The 21,093-nt window shown below is 42.3% G+C and overlaps 1 protein-coding gene across 4 annotated transcripts in view; it reads left to right on the top strand.

Moving 5' to 3' along the window:
- The window catches only part of SOX6 (SRY-box transcription factor 6), a 789,572-nt gene that overhangs the window by 682,899 nt on the left and 85,580 nt on the right, over positions 1–21,093 (top strand). The window contains exon 15 of one of the 4 annotated variants that reach the window (XM_078681026.1): positions 8,438–8,494. The exons of the other annotated variants lie outside the window; for them this stretch is intronic. Coding sequence (XP_078537152.1) covers positions 8,438–8,494 — 57 coding nt within the window. The remainder of the gene's footprint in view (positions 1–8,437; positions 8,495–21,093) is intronic. 4 annotated transcript variants of the gene reach the window in all.

Raw genomic sequence — 21,093 nt, 5'->3', positions numbered from 1 at the left:
TGTGAGATGCATCAAATCCTGAAGCCTTCTTTTGTAAAGGACAATGTAGATGTCTCAGAGACAGAAACAGTGTGAGGATATTTAGCACTTCAGATAAGATAGCATTTTGCCTAGTAAAGAGCTCCCATAGACTGATAATAATGGCGTGGATTGGTATTTTACAGTATACAGTAACAGAGCACCACAACTAGGTGGCTCCTTTTGACTATTGCCTTAGAGTGATTCATGTATGCTCCTGCCTTGCATTAAGATACTCTAGGGCTTGTAGGCTGAGTAAGGTTTTTTAATTAATTTACACATTATACTTTCACTTTATTTAAAGGAAATTTATAATATGTTTGACAGGAGTGTGCAAAAAAGTATTTCCTATGAACAATTTTCTTTAGTTGTCCATGGGGCGTCTTGAAGCCATAAGAACAAAACCTTGTGTGGCAACCATAAAAAAGGAGCAGAAATTATGATAATGGTGCTTTTCTAAAAAGTTATTCTTTCATTTAAAGTATAACATGGATTCCCCTAGATATCCTAACTTACTAAAATAACAGACCGATTTGGAGTTTGTTGAGACACCTGCCCTTCCGTCAGGGTGGCATAGGTAATAAAATCAGCAAACCTAGTGGATTACTTTCTGCCATATTTAGAGATCACCACTAAACCAGTGGTGATCTCTGATCCCTGTACCTTAAGAGGAACCTCTGTCATTGTGGTTCCTCTGAAGGCCCTGCAAGTGTGGTGCAAGACACTGTCTGTCAAGCAGCCTCCCACTGAACCTGTTTGTTTTTCAAAAATCTACTTCCAAAGCTAGAGTTTATTTTTGAACAGCAAAAAAAAAACTAATGTCCCGCACACCATGTGAGTTTTTCTCCCAGAGCGTAGGAGTCATTGTTTTTGTTTCTGTCCAGCACCATCAGGTTTTTCCAGGCAGTGATCATCCATTCTAAATAGGGAGGGCAGTCAGAGGTCCTTGCTGTAATCACGGTCGGATTGGGATCACAATTTGGCCCGGGCATACCCAAAAAAGTGGCCCACATTCTTGGATCACGCCCGTTCACAAAACAGCATTTGTTTAGTCTCATCGGGCTCATTTTTAGGGAAATGTTTGATAAATTATGTATTTTAAAGCTCATAGAGCCAGAAACATTGGTGAAAACTAGGAGCACTACATTTTGGCAGGCTGAAATAAAGTGGCCCACAGGCCATAACTCCTGATATGGCTATGTTTGCCACCTGGCCTTTTTCTAACCAGCATTACCAGTATTTTAATGCCCTTGCCAGTACGAAAATGAAGAAAAACACCTAAAGCTGTTATTTTTTCCCCTGATCAATATGTACTTTAAAGTTTGAACAGTAAATGTAAGGTGAAAGCAGTTTAAAATGTGGTCTAAACCTTCTTTAATGATCCGTGACTAATAGTTAAACAAAGGAATAAAAGCAATGGTAAGAAGGAATACAGACTTTTTTATTGTTGAAGAAAGAATCCTCTCTCATTATTAAGTTCCAGTTTTTGCAGATTCTTAAAAAATGAGCAAACAGCAGGTTATTCTTTTATTGTAGTTTTATATGGCGCAACCTCGGCCAAAGGTTGCAATTATATGAGCACCAGTTACATTACCGAAGATCAAATTCATTTTTATTTTAGGCCTTGCACAATTAAGCCATTTGCCCACAATCCCAGAATGTTGAGGTGAGGATGGGACGCAAACCTATTTCCATAGTTCCACATTCGGCAGCTCTGACCCTAACATTACATTATCTAAATGTTCTGCTCTTGGGAAGGTGCTTCACAGCGTTGTGTATGCAAAAATTCCCCCCTCTCCCCCCACCACCACCACCAAGGGTTGAAAGACACTGTAGCTGAGGTGCCATTACAGACCCTCAGCAAGGCCATTCACGAATTGGCCATTAATGAGTTGGCTGAATTTTTCTTTCAAAAAAACAAAATATACTTATCCTTCGCAGCCACCACCCCAGAAACCATCACTGTTATACCACCACCCCCTTGCGATATGGAACACCCTCCGCGAGCTTCCCTAAATACATTTTCACCTTTAGATCTGGAATCACTTAAATCCCTTGCACATCAAGTAAAATCCGGCTCCCCCCTCGATCCAGTGCCCCCCCAGATAATGAACATGGCTAACCAGGTCATTTTCCCTACCCTCATGGACCTACTTAATAGCTCCATGAAAACAGGAACGGTTCCTCCCTCCTGGAAACAAGCAATGGTGAGAGCACTGCTCAAGAAACCCAACCTCAACCCCATGGAACCCAATAACTACCGTCCAATTTCCCTGTTGCCTTGGGCGAGCAAACTTTTGGAGAAACACATTAATCTCCACCTCACCAACTTCCTTGAGGAGAATTCCCTACTGGACTCCACCCAAACAGGATTCCGTCCAAAACACGGTACCGAAACTGCTCTTCTGGCCGTGATGGAGGAATCCAGGAGGATCGTGGATCAGGGAGGGTCAGTGGCAGTGATCCTCCTTGATCTAAGCGCAGCGTTTGACACAGTGTGCCACAAAACCCTGATGTCCCGTCTAGCCGATCTAGGGGTCTCAGGAAACGCTCTTGACAGGCTGGGCTCCTTTTTGAGCGGAAGGACCTTCCAGGTCTTTGATGGCGATTCCAGCACTACCAGCAGGCCCCTGAGTTGCGGGGTACCCCAGGGCTCCTCCCTAAGCCCCACGCTGTTCAATGTGTACATGAGGCCTCTGGCTGAGGTCGTCCGACAATACGGCATTAAGATCATCTCCTATGCGGACGACACTCAGCTGGTGGTCTCCCTGGCACAGAAGAACAGCAGGCTCCCCCAGCCCAATTTAGCAGCCTGCATGGAGGACAGCAGGAGATGGATGACAGCATCCTCACTAAAACTCAACGGCGATAAGACCGAGATAATGCTCCTTGACCCCCCCACTCTCACTCCCCTGGACCAGCTATGGCCTCCTAGCCTGGGTCCTACTCCATCCCCGAAAGAGGACATTAAAAGTCTGGGAGTCTGGCTGGATAAAACCCTCACCTCTAATACTCAGGCAACCAAAACAGCAGCAACCTGCTTCGGGATCATCCGAATGCTGAGAAAAATCCTGCCTATCCTGCCCATGGAAGCCAAACAGGTTGTCATTCAAGGCCTCATTCAATCTCGGCTCGACTCCAACAATGCCCTCTACTTAGGAGCCCCTGACTAACGTACTACAGAAACTTCAGAGAACACAGAACTGTGCGGCTCGCACGCTACTCCAAATACCACGGAGAGAATCAGCTAGATCAGGGATTAGGTCACTTCACTGGCTCCCGGTAAGGGACAGAATAAAATTTAAGACCCTGTGCATTTCGCACCAAGCCTTCCATAGAGCCAGACCTGAGATTAACCACACACTCCTCACTCCCTATTGTCCCGATAAGTCACTTCGCTCAGAGAACGCATTCCTTGCTACAGTTCCCAGAGTCAAAAGGTCCAGAGCAGGAGGCAGGTCCTTCTCGCTCAACGCTGCTAATTTATGGAATTCCCTTCCCTTTTCACTTAGGTCCAACCCTACCCTCTCATCCTTCCGTAAAGATCTAAAAACATACCTTTTCAGAAACTAGCTCCCTATCTGGATCTCTCCCCTCTTCCCTCAGAGTTCTGCCATTCTTACTTAGCGCTTGGACGCCTTCGGGCAGCAGCCGCGCTCTACAAAACTCCTTCACTTCACTTCACTTCACTTACTCACCCCAGACGAGCCAACTGTAGCCTCAGGGTGATGGCCTGGCAGGGGAAGGTTGTAGAAAAGCACAGAGCTGCTGCAGCTTCAGGGGAGCCGAGGTGATAATGACCCACAGCAGGGGAGTGGGACATTCCTTCTGGGCGTATGCGCCGGCCCCACGGCAGCCCAAGATAATGTCTGCAGCGGACAGAATATTGGCTTAGCGACGCTGCTGAAAGCAACCCCTCAGAGCCTCCTTGCTCATGACGCTGCCCCCCTCTTACTGTGGCCTGGTGAGGAAGACAATAAGGCTCTGTGGGCCGGTTGACAAAAACCTGGCCACTACTGACCCTTAGGCACCAGCCCATCGGCCAATGCCCGACTGCCCGTCTTCCCAATCCGATGCTGGCTGTAAAAGGCCCTACCGCATTGGCTTATTAGAGTATGACTTGCAATGGCAGTCGACAGAGGTAGCTCCGTCAGAAAGAAGGCATTCCCACAAATTCAAAATAAAGCTGGCTAACCAAGAGTGTGATGGAGATGGTACGCTTCCCCATTTGTGGCAGTCTACCCTATCCACCAAATTCTAAATTGGCCCCCAAGTCTACTAAGCCCAGTTGTAATATGAACCAGAAGATTTTTTGGTAATTATATTGCAAGCAGTTTTCTTACAGGTTCTTTGCAGGTGCAACATACTTCTTAAATAACAAGTTTGTCTTTCTGTGTACTGCTAACATTGGCAAAATAGCCAGTATATTACCAATGCAAGCAGTAGTGTCACAGAGCTTGGTACGCTAGTAGAGGTTCCTGCGCCAACAAATTAACAGGGAGAGCAGAGCCGAGCCAGAGCTGAGCCAAGAGCCTGGCTCAGATCTTGGAGTCCATGCACGAGCCAAGCCCTAAAAATGTTTCCTAGGTAAATCATACAGCAAACATCAATAAAATACGATATAGTGTCTTTCAAAATTGAAAAATGTACATAGTACTGAGTTTTGGTGAAAGAAAATATTTGCCTAGGATCACACAGTTAAAGTGGGAGAAGCCGCTATTTATCCAGGTTTTTCTAGTTTCGATTTGCACAGATCAGCCACTAAATGGCTATCTATTTGTCTTTCCTTATGTTAAGGCTTTGTTTTGACCTGTTTGTGCATTTTTTAGAAGTTTCTTTATTAGTGGGACCTCGACCTGAAGGGCCAATTATATTACAAAAGCTCACAGTTCATTGTTTGTAGGCACAGGGAGATTAACCGATTTGCCCAGAATTATATGAGCCAACACCCAGACTTTAATCTGGTTCCCTAGTACCAACAGAGCTGGACTGGGAACCCAAAGCAGCCCTGGCAATTTTGTAGGACATGCCCCTCGGGGGAGGGGTTGGGGGGGGGAGTCAAATAGGGCAGAGTACAAGTGTGACTGCTGCAAAACCAACCTTCCGGGAAAATGCCTGATGCACGTTACGATCAGTCCGGCCCTGAGTTCCAAGGTCAACCGTTCTGGTCGTAAGGCCACATCAAGGATAAAGGGAGGTAGGCAGAAGCCACTTGAAAGCTCAGCTCATTAAGGGTCCTAGGTTCCAACTGGACCTCAGCCAGAGCCAGGCTTCAGGCTTGAGTCTGGCTCGAGCTGTCAGTCGCTCGCCCACCTCTATAGTTTAGATTTTTATGGTAAGGTGCCTGTTGCATACTTGCGCACTGGGAGAATTTTCAATGTGCCATACAAACTAGCATTTTGCTGTCAAGAGCAACTCAAGACCTAGTGGTGGCGCCCTAAGGCTGTTGCCATAAGTCATCCTCTGGAGGTGCTATCCTTTGCTGCAAAGATGCACAAATAACTTCACTCTCACAAGTTCAAATCTTGCTAAGTCCAATCCTGACTTTCTCACTTCTGAGGTCGATAACATTAGTACCATTTAGGAGGGTAGCAGTAAGACTTGTTATTCAGTGTCACGAGGCAGCATGTACATATCTAAAAAGCCCTTGATCGGCGCACTCCATGTTTGCTGGTAGTAATATGTATATCTCCCCACTACTACCAAACTTTAAAAATGAGAATCAGGTTTAGAACGGGTTCCTGGCACAGTAGCAAGCCCAGTCATGCACATTTCCACACACAGACCATGTTTTGCATACTACCGAGAGACAACAGTGTGCTACCTCTGCTGATTCACGAAATACCAGCCATATCACAGCAGCACTTCAAAGCAGCGCCTGCTCTGCAGTGTGTGCGCGTGAATCACTCTGCTTTTCTTCTTGTGTAACACTGCCCCCTTTTTCTGAAAGCTGGAAGCGGGCAGGACGTTCACTCCTTGGCATGAGCGAGGCGGCTCGTCTCTTATTTATACAATAGACTCGGGGAGTCATTGTTGCATGGCGGGATACGTTCAGACACGACAACAGAAATGCGGGGCAACAATAAGCAAAAGGCGTGTTCCGTACAAATTGTTCTGCAGGGTGTGTTTTGAATAAACACGCCGAGTTGTGCAGCTTGTTCCCCTGAAGGTTGTGTTATTTTTAGGGGGAGTGGAGCACGGAGTGAGTGATATAGTACTGAGGCAGCGTGTTGAGGTTCTGTTGTGCGACAGCGATCGCAGCCGCGAGACAGAGATAGGTGTGGTTGACGCTTGTGCTATTATCAGAATCTTAGGCCTGTATTTACATATTTAGCTCGCGAGCGGAAGACAAGTGTGACTACACTCAGTGCGTCAGTGTGACGTGCAGGCGGTGCCACCAGGGTGTATTTCCGCCGAGTAAGGGGGCATGCACGTTACAGGCTCGTTATTCTGCAAAGCCCGTTGTATGCCATATTTGCATTTCGATGTAAGCACATAAACATCCACGAAGGCATATCAATGTCGACCATGCTGTTAGAAAAGTAAAAATAAATTGTCAGTTTAAAAGAAAACAATTAGCTACAGAATTGCACGTGCATTGCAAATAGCTGGTTCACAGTTCTCTGTTCCCTGATTGAAACATGGAAGAGAGATTCCGAAGTGGGCTGATCCATTGTTAAAAACAGGGAAAGAGGACTGTGAACCCTGATCTTAAATACCAAATGGACTACTCAGAAGACCATAACTTCTAACAATGTCAGCTAAAGAAAACGTTTTAAACACAGGAAATATGGTGCACAAGCGTTCAGTAGATTAATTAAAAGAAATATATATGACAGAGGGAAGCAATGGTTTTGCTAGAGAGAGAGAGAGAGAAGCAATGCAATACAGAATATACTGTGAATTAAAATCTTAAAAGAAAAGCTTTGTATGCCTTAAGAGAGCTCATCTAGGTACTTCGCATCACTGCAGGACGAATAAACCACAAAGAGCAGTGGGATGAAAATGGTAAACTAATGTGAATTAATGAACAATATTGGAAAAGGTGAACTCCGAATATATAAAAGATTTACAGAGTTCGTTTATGTACCATAAGAAACACAAAAATCCATTACTGGAGATGTTAGTAGTTTTTTTTTATCGGTTTGAAAAAAGCGAAGAACTTAAGCAGTATATCAACACATCAGAACACTTGCATTGTCTGCATGTGAATGATCAAAGGTAAAGCGCTTTTTGGGATGACTTATGAACATTCCAAAAAGCAACGTCAAGTTCAAAGTTAACCAAACCAACTCTTAAAGAGTCTTTCTCTTCCAGATGCAGTAAAATGTTTATGTTCTTCTGATATAGCTAATAGGAAATCTCTTAAGAATGCAGTTCTGAGGGACCAGTGAATTGCTGGCATGGAATATAAAGACGCCTTGAAGCAGTGCTCGTGAAAAGTAAGATCTGAGTTTAATGCAACCCACAGATTAGTACCTCCTCCCTCCTTTCCTGCTAGTGCCCAGGCCACGAGGTGAATCTGCACCATCAGAGTTTGAGACATAGCTTTGATGGGGGTTTGGAGGCAAATGCACCCACAATATTTGTGGAAAATTTACTTCAACTCAATTGTTTATAATTATGACTGATCCTTATTCATATTTCTAAAACTTTATGTTAAGGATGAAACACATTAAAGACTATCAGATCATCAAAACAAAAGGTCATGGTTTGCCTACAATCACAAACTGTTGTGAGGAAACTGGGACAGGAAAGACTGAGCTCAATGCCTATCCTATTAAATTCTGTAGAGACTACTTCCTCTCAGCAGAAGCATATCAAGTCACCTAACTATGTGCTAAGACAGATTAGAGGAACATGCATTAACAAAGTTAATTGGCTTTGACTGAAAAAAACCTAAGCCATTGGCTTTGCCAATGCTTGTATGCGTAGACATTTGTTAATGTCAAAATGGCTGCCAGTGCATCACTATGCATATACATGCACATGGATGCAGGAGTGGCCACCTTAGAATCAGTTTTCTAGTAAAGAAAAGCCATTTCAAGATGGCATCATTGCATTCACATGCATGCACATACGTGCTGTGATTATAGTCAACCTGTCTGAGTGGATCCAAGGGAAGGCAAAAAGGAAAACTCCCTTAAGTCATTTCGGTTTAAACTTATTTACTACAATGCCTTTTCTTTATTGGTACAGCAAGAACACACAGGACGATAGAGGGTAGGAGTTCATGAGACAGCTGGACCTCAGAAGTCCTTGCTATGCATGTTGTTTCTTTCCTGGATGGGCTTAAAAATATGTCATGGGTTTGCGCATGATAGCATGCTTTCTCCTGGCCTTCTTGCTTTGTGGTGCTTTAACCCCTTATGTACATTGAAATTTCTAAAGTGCAGCAACAATGTTTGCTATATTTCAGATGCCAGTGCGGATAGATGCCATCACTGGAAGGATATGCATTAGAACTATACACACAGTGAGTCACTAACATAATGTAACTGTATATTATCTTTCCTCTGTCCAGGTTTTGGCATGACACCAGTTGCCACATCCATTTATCTGCCAATCTCTTTTTAGTTCTTCTTATGCTCCTAAAGTTTGTTAAGGTATTCATTATGTCTTCATCTAAACTCTGCATCTTCTAATGGCCTGCCAAACGTTTCGAATCCCTCCAATTCTGTGTGCATGGTGCATTTGCACTACTAACAGGATGTTTATGACTCTGACCTATTCAATTGCTATCCAAAACTTTCTGTGACTCATTTTCTAAATAACACATTTCTAAATAACCAAGTGACTAAAACCAAGAGACCAGAACTCCCAAAAATTAAGGAAATAACACCGGTCTTCGGCACAACATTGCAATTCTCTTATTAGTTTGAGCCATTTAATTGACTATCACAGATAAAGCTGACAGAATTCTAGAGTTAGTTACAAAAAGAGTCTATGTAGGTTCTATCTTCCAAGACGTTTAGACATTAGATGAACAAAGCAAGGAAGGAAAGTAACATAACTTTGGTGCTTTTCTCACTCTCGACACTGAGAAAATGGCAGTATATTATCGATGACCGGGTATCCTGGAGATGCATGTCAATTGTAAGCTTGTTGAAGACAAGCGTGGCCAGCAGCATAGACGTCCAGGCAGAGCACAAAGTGATAGATCATTGGGGTACTGTCATACCCATTGGGAAGGTATGGGCTACTGGGCCACAACCATATGGGTGAGGCCTTTCGCCACTGCTGACCCAGGGCCTGTCTTAGTATTAGTAGCTAACTGGGCTGAGGGAAACTTTTTGAGCACTTGAATCTCAGTGGTAGCGTGGCGAGCAGTCACAGACTTTTTAGGGAGGTTAGTGTGATTGTTACTCAGACTCAAGATTACTTCCACCTTTGCCACTCCAGTGCATAATAACATCAGAGTCCAGCACAGTGCTTCTCTTTGTAGAAATTAAAAATAATTTTATTACACAGAAAGCACAGTCATCCGCTACACATTCAAACATGCACAAGTACCCATTTCACAGCTAAACGTCTGTGTACTCCAGGGACATCTTCTCTCCCGTCCTCCCTTTCACTGAGTTCCCCCTTTCAAGTTCAGAGTTCAAGGCCTCCCGAAGGCTGGTGGAGGGGGGTGCCCCTCCCGCCCACAAACAGTGAGTCAAGCCCCTCACCGCCCTCAGGCACTGTCTCACTCTGGGGGTCCTATGGAACACTACATGGGGAAAACACATTTTGAGACCCCTTTTTCTTGGTCCCCGCTTTATTGATGACCCCAAAACTCTCCTGGAGGAACCTGAGGTGTATGAAATATTTTCAAAGTGCTGATTAACTCCTGAATTAGATACTTTTTTCTTTTTTCCTGAAAGCCAGCTCAGATTTAGTTTCTTTAAGGTAAGGATAAAAACGAGTTGCAGATCTTTCAGCCTACAATAGCACATTGCCACTTTTCCTTTTGTGGGGCTACTACTTTAAAGCTGATATGCTTACACAATGGTAACTAAAGTAGCAAGTTTCATCTAGTTTTGCTGCCACATATTGCCTACAATGCAGCCTAGCTTTTGTTTGGTAGTGCGGGAGCCTGAATATCAGCTAAGTATGGTTTTAAGATTACATACCCAATTTACAGAATTTGTTCTTGGGAAATACTGAAGGCTCTTGAAAAAGGTCAATGGACCTTTGCCACAGTTTGTGAATGGAGCTAGGATATAACATAAACTATGCATATATCACCAACATAATTAGAATGTTCAGTCAATAATGAGAAGTTGGTGAAGGTTTCAACACATCTATTTGTCTTAAAAGATTAGTATTGTTTTCTCATCTTTATTCAGATTAGTCAGTTTATAGAAATATATGTAAAAGACTGATTAGTGACAGCATAAATCAGCAAACAGAGTTCCATATAGGGGACCTATCCTATTCTAAGTAGAACCCATAAAGAGTCCTTTATCGGATAAGAGTAAGAGTGGGAATAAGAAAAGAACTTCCCATAAAGAGTCGTGCTGTAAACTCAGCCGACCTCCCACAGCCGCAGTAGCAAGCGTCAATGATAGAATGTCTTTGAAGCAGCATTGATCAGCAAAAGATTTTTTGATAAAAGGAAATAAGTCACCTTTAGCAATAGCTGTTGGTAAAAAAGCAAAAGATCAACTCTCCAGGACAAGAGCCACTAGGCAGCGGAGACAGATCTGGATTACTTGATCTTTCATCAGGAACCTCTCTCCGTCTCTCTTCCTCCGCTAACTAGGAACACTCTTTATTATAAAATCACATAATAATGTATCAAAACTCTATTAGGTGTTAACTCCTCCAGTCAATGGAAAATGCTCATCGGATGGTGTCTTCAACTTCCGATGCCTCTTCTCCCGATTCCCACGGTAAACATTCATGCTGCTATGGTGTTAACATTGTTTCAGGACTTTGTTACAGGGGTGAAAGTTCTCATGAGAACCTTCCTACCTAAGCTAAAAGATGTGCTATGAGTTTCAGTGTGAAGACAAAGGCCTGTCAGAGATGTGGAGGTAAACTAGCAATAATATTCTGATAAAGCATACATAAAATGTCTAAATCATAAGTATTATTATTATAACAAACATGGCAAGTCTCATTTTATTAAGGTAAATAACCTAACATGGTGTGAGGGAATTGAATGAAGTGCAAATTTGAAGTCCGCACATTCTAAGAAAGTTGCTAGTGTTCGGCAACATATTCTAATAAATGTCTATTAAGCTATGAGCAAGAGTCAGGAGAAAAATGCTTTGAGGCCTAACTAAAAGTGCACATTTAAGAATGATAGCGCAGTACAACATTTTTTGATTATACTATTTCATAAACATGTTATAAGCATGCTTTCCTCTATATATGAAGGATTAATATCTTTATTTGCAGTATATTATAAGGGTTCTTTCACAAAATAGGCACATTTTATCTATGTGTCATTTTCCAAGTGAAAATATTTCTGCAGCAGCTTAAACAATCGCATTTCTAAACTGCAATTCTAACATGGTACACAAGTCAAATTTTATTTTCAAGCTAATTTCCTCCAGTAGCCTACTCCTTCTCACATTAGGACATAGTCCAGTTTTGAGTTAATTGATGACCCATGAAAGCCTTTATGTTGTTTCTTTTCAATGTTAATCCGTTATTTGGTTTTATCGTTGAATGCTGAAGAACACCTATTCGACAGCAGAACACATTTTTGCCTCAATAGTGATTTTTTGATCTGGCCTTTAGGCAGCTTTATCTATTTCATCAACCTCATTTAATCAAAAATATTTATAAATACATAACCTATACACATTCATTTCAGGGCTTTGGGTGAGTCCCCATCTTCGATTACTCAGTTTAACTGACATTCACATGTTGCTTCCACTAATCAGCATCCACTAGGTTAGCACACTTCAACCATTGGCTCTCCTCTCTTACACTGTGAGTGGTGACATTCCGCCTGCTCACATTTGCACTTCAGCCTGAATCGAAGTATACATCAAACAATACTTTAATTTGTCAGTGCTTTTTTCTGCCCATTGTCTAGCGCTTTATTTTTTAGTTGTTTTTGTGTAGTTGAACCATGTCTTAAGGTTACAGTAAGTGACAACAAATAATATATTTTTTCCACCAATAACAATCTAATCTTTCTGAGATGTACATTAAAACTATAAAGAGTTATATGCCTGTTTTAAATACATCTACTATCTAGGAAGCACCCATAATTTTCTATTAAAATGTTACTAGATGGTTATTTTTTAGTGTAATTTTTTATAGCACGTATATAGCCACGACATTTATTCTCTTATTTTTGTGGCATATGCTTGCAATAAAAATAAAAATGTGTAAATGTATTAATTCCACCAGCTTGCCAAGGCCAGCGCTGTTGGCTTGCTAATGCTTGTTTAGGAATGGATTTTGGGGTTCTAGACATCTCAGGAGGCTGAGAAAGTTCTGCAGCTTTAAACTTCAGTCCGTCTCAATATTTTCTTCAGTTTACCTAAGGCCACTGCTCTAAACCGTTTGTTATGGGCAAGAATTTGACTTTCAGACCTTTTTCACATTTTGTGACTTTGTGCGACAGGTTTACCATTGTCAGGTATTTAGACAAGGAGGCAAAAACAGCACCAAAGTGAAAGCGATTGTTGTGATCAGAGAGGGAGCCCCATCTTTCAGTGATTTTCCTGCTTACAAACTATGGATAATGATATAATTCAAGGAAAAGCTGTTAGCCACAGATCATAAGTTTCTAGAAAGGGTGGATGATGATGAAGAATTATGAAGCAGGAAGGACATATTTGTCCTACTGCCAGGGACCATCAGATGCCAGTTTAAATTCAATAGAGGTGGTCTTGCCTTGATGACTGATTGTCATTCATGCACTTTAATCTGACCTGACTGCTGAGCTTGGAATTGGGCAGTATTTTCCCCCTATAATATCATACACAAACCAGAGTGAATCAAAGTAAAGAGTTGCATTGCCCACACATGCCACACAAAATCAGGTTCAGCATGTAGTGTTACAATGAACTCACACTACAATCATCTAAATTGTCTATTAAAAAATATTTCTTTTACCCTGGCATTGCTGAAACTGTGATTGTGTGTATGATGGTGGGTGCACCAGCATGTCTGGTGTCTCGTCTGCTAGATCATGAACTGCAGCATGGCCCTACTCTGTGTAAAACTGTCTTGAGCTAGCTGCCATGCTAGCAATCCCTATTTGCACTGTGATTTGTTGTGGCATTAAAAACTACGGCATGCTAGATTTGGGAGTCCAATTGCTACCTTTTCAAGGTGACAAGAAGGAAGAAGGACGTATGGAAAAAGACAAAGTGAGAGAAAGAGCAAGAGTGTAGCAAAAGCAAATGAGACTGAGGCATAGAGGCATAGGAGAGAGGCCTGAGTGCGCAAGAGAGCGAGAGAGAGAGAGAGAGAGAAAGAGAGAGAGAGGCAGAGACCTACATTATTCCAGGGAATACGTCACTTCTTTTATTAAAGTGACATGTCATTCTTGGCACAGAAATCACGCTGGTATAATGTTGCCGCAACCGAGGCAAGAAACAGGACGGTACACTCAACTCCAGGATTGCTATCAGAAAGCCGACTTCTGAGACTAATAACTCAAAAGAATGTCCCCCTTTGCCGTCCCTTCTGACAGATTTGATCTTGATTTTTCGGCCACAATTGGAGTCACATACACATAAAGAATTGAGTGTAACAGTTTAAAGCACATATATATAATACATTACAGCATGCAGGCATGTCAGAATGTTCTGCAGTGCCAAAGAAAACAAACTCAAGCAGGCCCTTATAGGACGAAGACCTGTTGGAAAGTTTAAATACATGTCGCCTAATGAAAGAGAAAACACAGCCGATTCAGCATGTGGCACCATCTACTAGTATTGGCCTATTAGCAGATGTCATAGAAATATGACAGGGTTGCTTTAAAATCTGTTAATACGAGTTGCAGCATAAGCACGGGGCCCTGAGAAATGCAGGGCCTGACACATGAAGAGCCCTCTGTCTCCCCTCCTTCTGACAATTCCGTTCACAATCTCCCAATTCATATGCTTCTAAATCGTTGACACACCCCATCGTGTTAAGTACTTTCGCCATAAAGGCTGGAAATGTAACTAGGAGGAGGATGACTTCAAGGCATTACTATTATTCATTCTTTGAGGGGATACCAGCTGCAATGGATCTGGTCTACAACTATCCTCTGAGTATAGCTGGTGCAAAGATGAAAGTTTGGTTGTACCTCTGCCTTTATCCCAGCTATGTTCTTCTAAAATCTACTGGGCAGATTATGCAGTAAATCTTGTGAGTGCACATCTGTGATGGTTTTTGGCTTAACGAGCTCCCTAGAGCTCCCTAAAGCTACTAGCCTCTGAAATCACTGTCTTGGTTTAAAATACAGTGGTACAAAAGGGGGTGGTGATGGACGGAGCATCTGAACCAATCAAACACTCACACCCAGTCAACAGATCTGGGTTTAAACCATCACCGTTCTTTAGCCCACTCTGTCACCCCAGTTCAGACATGGCCATATGGAAATCAGTCTGACCCTGTGCCTCATGGGAACAGTCCAGCCCAAACTGCCAAGCCATGCCTTCCCTGGACCGGAAACAAGCTTCCGAGGACCGGTTTCTGGCATTTCAGCCGTCTTCAGCCCGGCTTGCTTGAATCCAATGGCAAAGTGAGCAAGGGACTCACGTCTGAGCATACCCTGCCAACTTATGGCGAACAAAGTGGTACAAAAGGGGGTGGTGATGGACGGAGCATCTGAACCAATCAAACACTCACAGCCAGTCAACAGATCTGGGTTTAATCCATCGCCGTTCTTTAGCCCACTCTGCCACCCCAGTTCAGACATGGCCATATGCAAATCAGTCTGACCCTGTGCCTCATGGGAACAGTCCAGCCCGAACTGCCAAGCCATGCCTTCCCTGGGCCGGAAACAAGCTTCCGAGGACCGGTTTCTGGCATTTCAGCCATCTTCAGCCCGGCGTGCTTGAATCCAGTGGCAAAGTGAGCAAGGGACTCACGTCTGAGCATACCCTGCCAATTTATGGCGCACAAAGTTGTACAAAAGGGGGTGGTTCTGGACGGTGCATCTGAACCAATCAAACACTCACACCCAGTCAACAGATCTGGGTTTAATCCATCACCGTTCTGTTTTTGCATTTGTCACCCCGAGTGGGATGGGTATGCTCAGACGTGAGTCCCATGCTCTCCACACCACTGGAGTCAAGCTATCCTGGCTGAAGACGGCTGATAGCCAGAAACCGGTCATAGGATGCTTGATTCGGTCCAGGAAAGACATGGCTTGGCAGTTCGGTCTGGACTGTTCCCATGAGGCACAGGGTCAAGGCTGAATTGCATATGGCCATGTCTGAACTGGGGTGGTGTGGAGTGCAAAAAACGATGGATTTAGGCCCAGATCTCTGTACTGGGGTGAATGTATGGCATTGTTCTGCATTCTGTCCATCAACTGTTGTTTTTGCATTGGTTTAAAATACAACACTTGTCACTAATGATGACAGCATAATGGAAACCATTAACAAAAACAACATGGACATCAAATGCTGTTCATAAATATTAAGTCAAGAGCACCTCAAAAATGACCACGGAGGGCTAATAAGATATGCACGTAGGATTCAAATTAAAACATTTCACTCTACAAACATATACAGTTTGCAACATACTTCTCCAAACATTCCCCTATAAAATGTAGTCACACCTTCCATATCCTTTGTGGTGCAGGACCATACCCTTAAGTATACTAGAGTAAATGTACCAACAAAAATGTTTTGGGGGATCTATGTTACCCCGGATGAGCAGCAGTTTTATGAGCACACACCACAATACAAAATGTACACATTTAAAACATTCCTTTATAATGTTTACAATGTTGCATACACCATGTGGTGCCTGCCACATGATGGAGTGATGTTTAGGTGACCCCCATGCCTCATAATGGAGGACCGGGGGAAAAGGAGGCCCACCTAGGGGCCACCAAAGTCACTTTCCACCTGCCTTCTCATGGTGGGTGAACTGCCATGAAAGGGCAGGCAGAGCAGGCTCAGCGCTCTTTGCAACGAATAGGAGTCCTATTACTGCCCTGACGGGATCATTGATCCTGTTTGTCATGACAGTCTTTCTCCCCGACAGCCGAGCTCCGACCGCCTGCATCCTAATGTGGTGGTTGGACCAATGGGCTGGATGGCAGTGGTGCCTCCACCGATGGCCTGACGGTGACTGCCCCACCGCTATCGTAATCAGGGCCTTAGTACCTTTTTAATATGGCTCTGGACTGTGCAGTCTTCCTACTTTTCATGTGGACTGCTTTTCCTGGATACATTTTTAAAAAATACAAAGCAATTCATTGCAGTTTGGTAAAGAGTATTTATTATGAATTTAGAATACATTTTCACAGATTTCAAATCGCAGAAGTCCTATCTAGTGCATCTTGCCAGTACAGACTTCATATTTTGGCACAACATTCAAGTATCCCATTTTCTCAAGTTTTTAATGCACATTTGAAATGATGAATAAAAGGACATAGTAAACTTCTCACACAATAAGCTTCTGAGAGAAAATCCTTCATTTCTGCGATATTCTAAACCAATCTAGTCCAGACAGCTCTGTAAGCAATTTACTGTTACTTTTTGCCACTGCTTCTTTACTGCCAAGTGAAACCTTTTGAAACACACATGCACTTTTGGCAGCTCTTGTATTACCAACCACAAACTTATATTTTGACTTTTAGGACACACAAAATTGCTAGCTAGTGGTATTGCCCACTGTTTCTTGTGTCTACATCAGTGGGTAGTACTATTTTCTGCACACAAAGTGATCTGAAATAGAAATGAATAGTGCCACCACGATGTTCTTAACATCTGCTTGGGGTTTCTCTCACATTGTTTTTTTTCTCTCCAAGAAATCAGTTAAGTTTTCTGAATGATGAGCATAGCTTGAGCAATGTAGAAGAATGTGGACAAAGGGGAACACTATAACAAAGAGGGTTGCCTTGCAAAAGAAATGTGGGGATTATATATTAAAAACAGACTCTCGCTTTAAATGCACAACTATTTGATGTGTAAATACACACCGAAAAATTGTGTTTTTCCCATAGAAATTCCTCCATCAGATGCATAGACAGGGTAAAAGTATGGTATTTTTTTTATAGCTAGATTCATTTTCGATTTGGCCATAGATGCCATAATGTGTCTAATTCGAGAATATCAAGACTCTTAAATGAGGCACAAAAGATATGAATGTTACTTTGCACAAATTTATGCTCAATATCAAATTTTAATTAAATAGTGAAATTATTGCAGTGTGTAATGCATTGCTAGGAAACCTTGAAGTTAAAACAAGCATTGTAAAACCGGTATGTTTGGACTGAATTTAGGAGCAGTGACGAAAACATTAACCCCCTTCGACGCTTATGATGAGCTCAGCTCGTCATGAGGCACAGTGGAGCTGCGCTCATGACGAGTTGAGCTCGTCATAACTGCCGCGGAATGCCCACGTAGGGCTAATTCCCCTCCTGTGCGGGCGTTCCATGGGAGTGGGCGGAGTCGAGCCCAGCTCGTCATGAGCACAGCTCCACTGTGCAGCATGATGAGCTGGGCTCATCACGAGTACAGCGGCGCTGCACGCGCCCCCTCCTCCCCCCGCCCCGTGGGGGAATTAGCCCAGCGTGGAAGGGGTTAAAATGCCTTCTGCAGGGAAAAACAAAAATATTGCTTTTCACGTCAAATGCGTGTATGAAAAGAAGAAATAATGTGTGATGATTCAGTGCACTTTTTAAAATGTTTAATAGATCCTCAAGTATTGCAGGGCTAATGCACCAAATGAGGTGGAATGATACTCCAAACTGCCAGCAGAATGAAGTGAGAGAGAAATTCTACTCTCAGGGGAGTGATAGCCCTTTTTATATAAGTTTAAAGAGTTGGTAACAATAGGTCATGCTATAAGATGTGCTATCAAGCTAGTCCTAAAAACAAAAATATGTTTGAAGCAACCTCAATCATGACGTTACTGTGTGATAATATTTGCACAGTTCCTGTTTGTAAGTAAGATCCATGATTACATGTATGATTTTATTAAGTTTTTAGAACTTATCACTCCCATTTCCCTAGTTTGTTAAGAATTTGTTTTAAGAACCTCAAATAATTTTGAAGTTATTTGTCTTAATGCTCTAAGCATACAACAATGTTCGTGGTATGAAACTGGAAGTGATTTTTTTTGGTCTGAAATCGTCTCTTTTATGTGACATTTAAAAACATGAAATTGAAGCAAATGTCCCTCTGAAGCTGATATTGGAGTAGCATTAGTTCTCCTTTTACTAACAGGAGTCAATGACATTTAGAATGTTTATAAATAAACAATGTTTAGGTAATTTTCATGAGTCATTATTGGTCAATTTGTACCTCACTACCCTTTCAGCTGATGGCTTTGGCCACCATGTTTTAGAAATGTAGATTAAGGTCTTGCCCCCATGGAAAGTGTCTTCTTACAGAACTCAATATTTAGGGATTCTTGTCTAGATGTGATTTACTAAGCTATCCTTCACATTGTGTACACAGTATTTTTCATTTAGTGTGAATAATTTTCTGTTTTACATCCTTGTAAAAATGAATTCAGCACTCATTCCAATTTAGGTTGCTCACAGAATCCAGTTAATTCTAAAAGACACAGACCTTATGATTGTTTATTAGCATGTAGATTAGCCCCTTAACTGCTGGGCCTTTCACCCCTCCCCAGTGCTGACCCTCTTTTTTGGCTATTTGGAGTAGTTTGCACTTGTGGCTCCTTAACATTTTTCAACATAAGGTATCCACACCAAATTTTTGTTGTTTTTTTCCACATCCTGGGGATTCAAAAGTACCCACGGTTTGTGTAATCACTGGGAGGGACATATAAAATAAGCAAAATATAGCTAAAAAAGTCCTCTGGTAAAAGAGACTGTTTTTCCCTAAAATTGGCATCAACAAACGTTTGCTGGGCTTAAGTTATCATCTTCCCATGCAGAGCTGAATAAAAAAAAGATTTTTTTACCACAGTTTTGGCATTTTTTTGGGTTCTCAACCTACTTCCAGTTTGTGGTGAAAACCAGTGTGACACACATGGGTGATCCAGAAAATCTATACATGTATGAAAAGTAGACAACATTTCAAATTCAGTAAGGAAACATATGTTTATATCCCTCAAGGTTTTCCTAGGGAAACTACCCGTTGGAATAAAGAAATACTGAAAAGGGGTAGAACAAAATGGCCTTTTGTGACAATGTGTTCATCTGTAACTGTTTGCCAGAATAGCAAATTTACAAAAGCTATATATCATTAAATTGTTTAGGCCCTTTTGGTTGTGGGGATATATAGGGTTTGTAGGTTTCCCAAGAACCCAAGGTACCCAAAGCCAACAAATGAGTTGCACTGTACAATGGTTTTTCAATGTGTACAGAGTATAGGCCAATTCATTTGGTGAAATATGTCAAGAGAAAAATGGGTATCAATGAAACCTATTGCTGAAATGGCCACACAATATGGAATTTTGGAGCAGTGGTTATTTGTACATCTCTGAATTTGTGATACCTGTACTAGCATATGATTTAGAGAGGATTTTTCCTAATGTCTTCTTTCTTACACACTGGCTTAAATTTGGAAGGCATAAATGCAGCGAAATCCAATTGATAATACAAATATCCTACTATTCTATGCTCCCACGGGTCTTCTGATAAAAATGGCACCTTTCTTCTGTTGGTAGACTCAATACCTGTGACAGGAAATGGCCCAAACACGACAAGGATAGATCATATGTTTCCACTCAAATCTGACCCATTTTTTGCAAAGTGGGTAGCAATGGAATTTGTGTCCCAGCTCAACCGGCAGGTAAGGAAAGCAAGCAAACCTGTACATTTTTTAAAACTAGACACCTAGGGAAATCCAGGATGGGGTGAATTGCACAGCTCTCATCAGGTTATTTTCCTCAGAATCCCTTGCAAACCTCAAACTTTAACTAAAAAAAATCAATTTTTTGACGATATAAACAATTCTAACAATGCAAGCAAATATTTCTCTTAAGAAACTGTATTTCACAACTGTGTAATAATGAAAACCGCTATATTACTGACGAGAAAGGCAGGGCCAGCTTTAGTGCTGGACTGTTCCCATGAGGCACAGTGTCAAGACTGATTTGCATATGGCCATCTCTGAACTGGGGTGGCTTGGTGAGCAAAATAACAATGGATTAATCCCATATCTGTGACCGGGGGTGAATGTTTTGCCATTGTGCACCATTCCGTCCATCATCTTGTGTGTTTAGCTTTAGTGCTGGTGACACCAGGTGCAACACTCTTTTTTTTAGCTACAACGCTCTTTTTCTAGCGCCCCTCCATGGCATCCTCCTCAGATTCCTTGACTACCACCCGGCAAAAGGGCCCCTTCAATCTCCATAGCCCCTCTCTCGCAAACATTTAATTTGCATTAAAGTGCCGGCAAAGTCTGGCTTTACTAATCCACTCAGCTATCCACTTTAAATACAGATCCATTCAGCAGCAGGCATGTTAACCCTCTGGGCTACTTTATGGCCAGTCAAAACTGCCACTAGACAAAACTCTGATCTCTCCATCTAGCAAGAACATTAATCACAAGAGTTTCCTGACATTTTTATTGCTGTCTGAAATCTGGACCACAAGTAACTCTATCTACATCAGCTGCTTTTAAATCGTAAGTTATTGCTAAACACAGCGCCCCCACCTGAGGTCAGCACCCTCCCCACACTCCCACCCCCCAGGTCAGCACCCAGTGCGGCCGCACCAGTTGCACTGCCCTAAAGCCAGCCCTGGATATAGATATTGTTCAAATTAGGCTCTGATGCATTCCATTATATATATGTTAACGATTTATATGTTAAGCTATGCTAGTAGATATGTTGAGTAAATTGCTGAGAGAGGGACTTTTGTGTTTTTTAAAGAAAGTAAAGTGTGAAACGTGCTAATTACTCTTATGCCCGTAGCTATTGTGTGTAACTAGTACTGCCACTTATAACCAAAAACTGAAAACCTTCCAACTGGAA

Source organism: Lissotriton helveticus, chromosome 3_1 (genome assembly GCF_964261635.1).
Source record: "Lissotriton helveticus chromosome 3_1, aLisHel1.1, whole genome shotgun sequence".
NCBI lineage: Eukaryota > Metazoa > Chordata > Amphibia > Caudata > Salamandridae > Lissotriton > Lissotriton helveticus.
Note: the sequence above shows the minus strand (reverse complement) of the source record. Positions and strands in the feature narration are given on the sequence as shown.